General features: G+C 39.3%; 1 protein-coding gene across 1 annotated transcript; it reads left to right on the plus strand.

Annotated features, from left to right (window-relative positions):
- The first annotated feature begins 3541 nt into the window (after positions 1 to 3541).
- LOC128664709 (zona pellucida sperm-binding protein 3-like) lies at positions 3542 to 7264 on the plus strand. Its single transcript, XM_053719517.1, has 9 exons — positions 3542 to 3748; positions 5217 to 5335; positions 5537 to 5640; positions 5712 to 5889; positions 5957 to 6077; positions 6163 to 6254; positions 6532 to 6662; positions 6899 to 7083; positions 7172 to 7264. Exons 1-9 carry the CDS (start codon positions 3590 to 3592, stop codon positions 7262 to 7264), a joined length of 1182 nt encoding a protein of 393 aa, XP_053575492.1. The 5' UTR covers positions 3542 to 3589.
- Positions 7265 to 7989: the final 725 nt, after the last annotated feature.

Raw genomic sequence — 7989 nt, forward strand, 5'->3', positions numbered from 1 at the left:
ATATAGGAGATAAGCAGTAATGTGGCATAAATCTACAGTATATGGAAACGTTTTAACACTTAACACTTATCATATCATAGAGCAGCTGTAGGTAGAATATTGGGAGCAAAACTATAATCTTAGTATACAGTGAAGAGCTGAAAATATAGTACAGTATATAGACATTGCAATCCTCCCACAAAACAATCTAGTTAGCATATATAGAACAAAGTTTAGCGTGTTAGCAGGAAACTTTGATATTTAAGATGTCTACTCAAACTGCAAACAAAAGGTGTGACCTTAGCATATTAACTGGAGTAGCCCCATATCTATACCACCTGTGTTCTGCTCAGTAGGTGATTAGAAGGATGTAGACCTACATTAACTTATGTCCACCCTAGTAGCCAGAATAACTGATTAGAATGAGCTCCTGATAACTGGATGTCGCAGAGTCTCAACCCCACACAGGATGGCCAAAACAGGGAGAGTCTGCCAGAGATTCAAGTGCTAGCTCCATTCCATACCATATCTCCCTTATAGAAGCATTAAAAAATTTAGGTAAGGGAAAATGTTAAGACAAACTGAGTGACTGTAGATCCTTGCCATGTAGTGAAGTAAACATGTGCAGGCTGTTAGTAAGATAAAAAGTAGACTGGTGTAGCGATACCCCGGGGAGCAGATATGTGATATATCAAGAACCAAGTGTAATACAGCCAACTATGCACTAATGAATATGTTCGGGGCCAAGCGGCAACAAGGGGGTAAACATATTAATAAAACAAGCAACCATGAAAATTGTAACAGCAGTTTGCAAATATGACCCTTCAATGTACAAGAGATTAGCATGTCCGTGTCTTAAGTCCTCAACGTGTTATTGCTTTAGATCTTAACTAGAACATAATACAGGGTAAGGGTTAATAAATTGCATATAGGTGTAAAAACATAAACACTTAAAGTAGCGAAGAGAAGATGAATGGTATACAGTTCCAGGGTAATGTTCTTAAAGTTTATCCCACACCAGTGGCTAGTAATTTATAACAATCTCTTAGCCTGTGAACCATATCTCCTAACTGCAGGGGCCTTCCAGTAAAAAACACAAATCAAACACGCAAATAGGCAGAAGCATTCTGTCTCTATGGGACTCAGAAAAGTCTATCCCACTCCAGTTGCACATTTTTGCGGAGGATCTCCCAGATCATCACTATACTGATATGAGACAGGTAAAGCTATAAAATAAATACCGGGGTTACTGCCAGCATCCCTGGAGCTCCCGGGGAGACACAGTGAGAGCAGGGCTGTGGGTGAGTCTGCAGCGCTATTCAGTCTAATTGTAAGAGTGGAGGACCTGTGCGCCCGGCTTGCTTTTTTACATGGCCTCACCATGCGCTTCCTAATTTGAGACGACTCTATCTGTAGCTGGGGGCAGCTCTGTTCTTTAAGCACCTGGTCTTCTGCAGGGTCATTGAAGGCCCCCACTATAGTTCCACATGCGTTAGTCAGGGAGATTATGCTCACCGCCTTATGCTGGGTTGATCTGTTAGTCGGCTCATCAGCTGGAGGTGCTATGTTCTCGGGTCTAGCTGCCGCATCACTCTGTAGTGCACAAGGAGTGGATGATGGGCGCTGTGGCCCTAAAGCACTGCAATCTACCCAGGTAGCTGTGGAGGCATAAAAATGGGTGCCAGGTTTTATGAGATCCACTGCAGCTTGGCGAACCGCCTCTCTAAGTGTGTGATCGAAAGTGGTTTGATAGCTGTCCAAAAGTTTGCTCAGTTCTCTTAATATATATGCCATTGATGTCATATAATAAGTTTACAGCAGCTGCCGATCCGCAAAATAGTAAGCTGTGTCTTCTAGCTACTCCCCGCGTGGTCGGGAAAATGGCCGCTACTTTACAGTCAGCTCAGCACGGCAGATCAATAGACTTAGGCTTCGTCTAGGAGCAAACACGCTCCCCAGTTTTAGTTCTTTGTAACTTCAATGTGGATGAATGCTGGTTTGTAATAAAGTATATGGACCTAAGCAGTCGCTAAATATATGTTTTATATGCAGAATAGCTGGAGCTGTTAAGATGTGCGACCGCTCAGGTCCAAAGCTGGCTCCGCCCCAGTATTTTTTATTTTAATTTATCGGGTGTTTTTTTTTTTTTTTAGATTGGGCTTGAAAAAGAGCTGATTGCCCTTTTAAGGGCAGTAAAATTGTAAGGGCAATGTCCATACAAATGCCCATTTAGGGGCAATGGGTAGTTTAGTTTTTTTTAGTATTAGTTTTTTTTTTTTTGGGGGGGGGTGAGGGGGTTTACTGATAGGGGGGACTTAGTATGTTTTAGAGGTAAAAGAGCTGTTTAACTTAGGGCAATGCCCTACAAAAGGCCCTTTTAAGGGCTATTGGTTGTTTAGTATTAGATTAGGGGTGTTTTTATTTTGGGGGGTAATTTTTATGTTTTTTAGGGGTATTAGTTTAGGTTTAAAATTTTTTATTTTGAATAGCTTTGTTTATTTTATTTTTCTGTAATTTAACTTTTTTATTTTTTGTAACTTTAGCTTGGGGGTTTGTATTTTTTAGACATAGACTGCCCTCTGGGCAGGATTATCGCCTAGTACAATATATGCCTATTTTCATAAAATAGCAATCCACCGTGGGCGGCCTATGGCTCAGCAGGGCATACGCTGCAGGCAAATAAAGGAACTTTCAGCATGAAAATGCTAGGATTTACCACCACTTTAAGCTTAGTACAGTATAAACTGAATAACAGTTGCAAAAAAAGTGTAAGTCAATTGTTATTTTAAAAATATTGCTTCACTTAATTATATAATTATATATATAGAGAGAGAAGCGGAACACAGTTAAAGTGACAGAACACTTCAACTGTTACATATGACAAATACAACTTATAACAGATCAGTTACCTGGGTGTTCACACAGGAATAGTTTTGCAGAAAACATTTTTATAATTTATAGTTTGATTTTACTGATCCATACAGTGATCTGGAGAAAAGGCCTAGAATAGTGTCATAATGTCTCAAACTGTGACAGCTCTAAAATAAAGATACCAAATATTTTCTGTACTTCAGAGCTGTGTAATTGAAAAGAAAAACAAACAAACAAGAAGAGGCCATGTGTAATGTGTTGGGGCCTAGGAATAAAAGCAGGAAATCATTAGCTCACTAAGCTTCTGATGGGATACATTTAATTTATTAGCCCAGATTAGTTCCAACAAAGATATCCTGCAACCCTGGCAGGTTTGTAGCCTTAAGGATTGTAATACATGATCAGGTGTGTGTGATTGCCTGCCCCAGGTGGAACCTAAAATCAGTTGGAGGGAGGGGTATAAATAGTTCTTCCCCAGATCTTTTCCATGTGCTTTTTTTCTGGAGTCAGAATGGGTTTGTGGGGGAAGCTGAGCTGGCTGTGTCTGGTGGTTATGGTAGTTAGAGTTGCCTGCCAGGGGAATTTCCCTCCTCACAGATGGAGACAAGGAGAGACTTTGAGGCGTCAGTCTGGGTTTGGAGTTGCTCAGGGATATGATAGGTGGTATCCTCAGAGTGTTGGTCAATCTAGACAGCTGCCTCAGAACCAGCCTATCAGTGTGCAATGTCAGGAGGACAGTATGGTGGTCACAGTGCAGAGGGATCTGTATGGAACAGGAAAGATGGTGAAGGCTTCAGACCTTACTCTTGGACCCCAGAGCTGCCAGCCTAGTGCCCAGAGTACAAATCTTATAGTGGTTTTCCAGAATGGTCTCCAAGAATGTGGGAACAGCTTAGAGGTAAGATCTGAGGAGCTCTTAACTATCCTAAACTTAGAGGTGTGTTGTATAATATTGCTTCTGCTTTTAGAATACATTTTTTATCTTAATCATACAAAATGTCCATACTTGGTTATCCAGTCATCAGCGTACAAGGTGTAAAATATTGACTGTCCTGATACTAAAAATGTTTTTTCTTTATACGCTGATCCATTCCTACTCCCTTTAAAGGGACAGTAAAGACAAATTTTTAAACTTTCACGGTTCAGGTAGTGCATGCATTTTTTTTTTTTTTTTTTTTTTTTTTTTTTTTTTAAAAATGATTTTCCAATTTATTTCTATTGTCAAATTTGCTCTGATCCTTTGTGAAATGTAAATTAAGGTAGCTTAATATGAATTTAGGAGTGTGCACATGTCTATGGCAGCATTATTTGCTTCAATGTATAAGTGCTGCCAGATGGCTAAATACACATGCACGCTCTTGAACTCAGTGATTACTCTTACTCAGGATACCAAGAAAACTAATCAAAATTGATAGTTAATTTGAAAAAATCAAATTCCTAGCACAATTTGATACACGCCACAACTTTAGTGAGTTTGACACATCTAACAAATGGTCTAAATACACATTTGGAGTGCACCCAGTGAGACCAAACAGTTAAACGAAACATTATTTATTGGTTCACATCCACATAAAATAGACCAACTTTAAAATGCTTTTGTTGGGCCATGTATGACTAAATTTTTTTTTTTTTTTTTTCCTTCCCCCCCCCCCCCTATGTGAACACGCCCTGGCTTTTTGTATATTAAGAAAAGACTTGCCTGTGTTCAAAACAGTAACAAGCTGCACTTAAATTTTTTTATAACTTTTGTCTATGGGCTCAATGTGAACTTCTATTATTTCTTGTTTCCTACAGAAAAAGGACAGCTATAATCCTCTTAATAGGAAACCCTTAAAGGGACATGAAACAAAGGTTTTCTTTCATGATTCAGATAACATACACTATTTAAACAACTTTCCTATTTACTACTGTTTGCTTTGTTATCCTTTGAAGGAGCAGCAATGCACTACTGGGAGCTAGCTGGACACATCTAGTGAGCCAATCACAAAAGACAAATGTGTGCTGCAAGTAGTGTAGAATATCTACATATTTATCAACAATGGATACCAAAAAATTTGTTAAACTGAACTACAAGCAACTAGATCCACTTGTAAGTAGTGGATCAAAGCAGTTTGTGACCTGACCATGCAGGTATTTTAGTCGCTGAGAATAAAAGGAAGATTTAATTTTAACTTTAATTGACCTACTTAGAAGCTTACATCTCATCACTGAGGTTAAGCTTGGGCACTCACTGAAATGGGCCGAGAAAGCAGGAAGAGCATACTGTGAAAAAACCTTTAATTTCTGAGTAACTAAGATTGATATGCAATTTGAGTTTCCTGATCTAGTTACATCACTGACCGTAAGGATTGTTTAATTCTTCCCAGATCACACCTGAATTCATGGTCTACAGCACAAACTTGAACTACAACCCCACTCCAGCTGGCTATTCTCCTATCATAAGAACCAATGCTGCTTCTGTCTTGATCCAGTGTTATTATCCACGGTGAGTCTTCATTTTCCTTGATCAGGTTTACCCAACACTTTGGAATTAGAGATCCCTAAAGTCTTAGGCCTACATGAAAAGTGCTTGACTCCTGTTTTGACTTTTTTTTTTTTTTTTTTTAAATACTCTTCCCCAATGACGGTGGATACACAACTCTGCACTAGACACTTCTAATTTAGATTATTTTTTTTTTTTCTACAGACATGGCAATGTAAGCAGCAATGCCATCAAACCAACATGGATGCCTTACAGCTCTACAATTTCTGCAGAAGAAAGATTAGGGTTCTCTTTAAATCTCATGAACGGTATGTAAGTTTGTACTCCCTGAAGAAAGGGTATTAGAATTCTGTATTTAATACTTTGCGCTCTTCATCAGATGACTGGAGTGCTCCAAGAACCTCTACAGTCTTCAGACTGGGTGACGTCTTCCATATTGAAGCCTCTGTTGATTCTGGCAACCATGTGCCTATGACAGTGTTTATTGATAGTTGTGTGGCCACATTAAATCCCAATGCCAACTCTGATCCCAGCTATGAAATAATATCTCTTAATGGGTGAGTCTTAACAGCTAGTAATGCTAGGCACTGGCATATTATACTTATTGTAAATCTTCAATTACAGGTGCTTGATGGATGGGAAAGAGGCAGATTCCACATCTGTATTCATGTCCCCAAGGCCCCGGCCAGACAAACTCCAGTTCACGGTTGATGCTTTTAGATTTACTGGGAGAGATGTATCCACTGTAAGAAATGTATTAAAATAAAGTATGGTGTTTGTCCTAAATTATCTCTATCACTCAAATTTTTTTTTATTAATCTGTTCCCTAGATTTACATCACTTGCAGCCTAAGAGTTGCAGCAGCTACCCAGCTTCCAGACCCTGTCAACAAGGCTTGTTCTTTCAGCAAAACCAGCAATACGTAAGTAGCGTAGAAGCAGCTTGGGATACATCTTGCTTTCTTGGCTAAATAAAGGCACTCCTTTTTAGGCTATGTGGGCAGAGTGCTTTGCCAAATAGGTTAAAGGATTCTAGGTCAACTAGATTATTTCTTCCCCCCTGTGGGTGCACCAAAAAGGCTAATATAAAAAACAAAACACAAGACTAGTCTGTTTAGTAAAGAATTATGTAAACTCTAACACAGGTCATTTAACACCTTGTAACTTTTGTAGGCTTAATGACCTAATTTGTCTCCACAGTTGGTCCCCTCTTGAAGGTACTAGTGACATCTGTAGATGCTGTGACACTGGAAACTGCGTGGCTTCTCCTAGTCAGAGCAGAAGGGTTAACCAGTATAATCGAGGTAGAGGAAAGAGGCAAGCTGGACCTGGTAGGTTTGCCATGTTAATGCGGTTTGGTTGCCTAAAAGGGCACAAAGTGGGGTTTTTTTTTTTACACATACCTCGCTGTAATCTGGAGTAAATTAAGCCAATATAATACAATTAAGCAGACTTATGGGAATCTTTAGAATCAAATTCTATGTAGTTACAAAGTCAAATATTTAAACTTTCACAGTGCATCAAAGCTTTAGCACAGCAAAGCCTTTAATCTGTTTATCTATTACAGGTACTTCTGTAGAGCAAGAACAAACCTTGGCCACTCTGGGACCTTTACTGGTAATTGGACCGGACCAAAACAAAGCACTGGCAGTCACTCAGAATCCGGATTCATTGGAGTTCTGGGTGTGGGTGGCAGTAGGTTCTCTGAGTCTTGTTGTATTGGTGGTTTGTTCTGCTGTGATGGGGAAACATGTATTTGGGGAAACACATCCTGCTGGCTGAATAAACCTTTATTTGAATATAAAATGCTGTTTCATATCAATGCCGTTTTTATATCTAGAAACAATCTAGCAATTACAGTTGCAGCGCCCTGTATCTGCAGGAGATCACTCGAGTCTTGATCAAATATCTTCAATATGGAGGAATCTCTTAATGCCAACTATTCCATGGGTTTTCACTTTCATACATAAGGGGAATCCATAATGGCTAAACATTTTAAGACTTTAGCAGATTAAACATCCCCCTATTCAGGTGAATAGGGTTTTATTTTGCATCAGAGTGAAAACATATACAATATGTGAATCTTGGGTTTCATTTGAGGGTAAAATGGTCATTGAAGCTTTGTTGCGCTATACAAATTCTCTCCACCCCCTCAAAATATAACAATTATGCTCAAGTTACTTGCCTTCCTACCAGACAAATTTTTTTATTTTTTTTTGTTGTGCAACCTATTACTCCTGTAACTTCCTCCCATGATAATTATTTAAGGGCATTAAAATAGTTTGTTAAATTATCACTGTCCAAACGTTTCTTCCCTCCTATTCTAAATACTTGACAGTTTGTGTGCTGACAAGAACCAGTATTGCAGAGGGTCAGGGTACCTAGGCAGCTCAGACACCATTGGAGACCCTCATACTTTGACATTTAGGTCAAAGGCAGGTGTAAGAGAAAATAGGGGGGAGGCAGCAAAACTTGACCAGTGAAAAGCGCCAGAACTAGATACAAGGTGCCAACCTCTTGTTGGGAAATCCACAAAGGCATCAGTGCAGTGATATGGACGGGTGAGAAGTAATCACATGGTGTAGTGGTGCATTGGTGTGCAATGCTTATTAAATTAATCCAGTATTAAGAACTAACCAGAATAGTGCTGCTGAGGGC

The sequence above is a fragment of the Bombina bombina genome, chromosome 6 (genome assembly GCF_027579735.1).
Source record: "Bombina bombina isolate aBomBom1 chromosome 6, aBomBom1.pri, whole genome shotgun sequence".
NCBI lineage: Eukaryota > Metazoa > Chordata > Amphibia > Anura > Bombinatoridae > Bombina > Bombina bombina.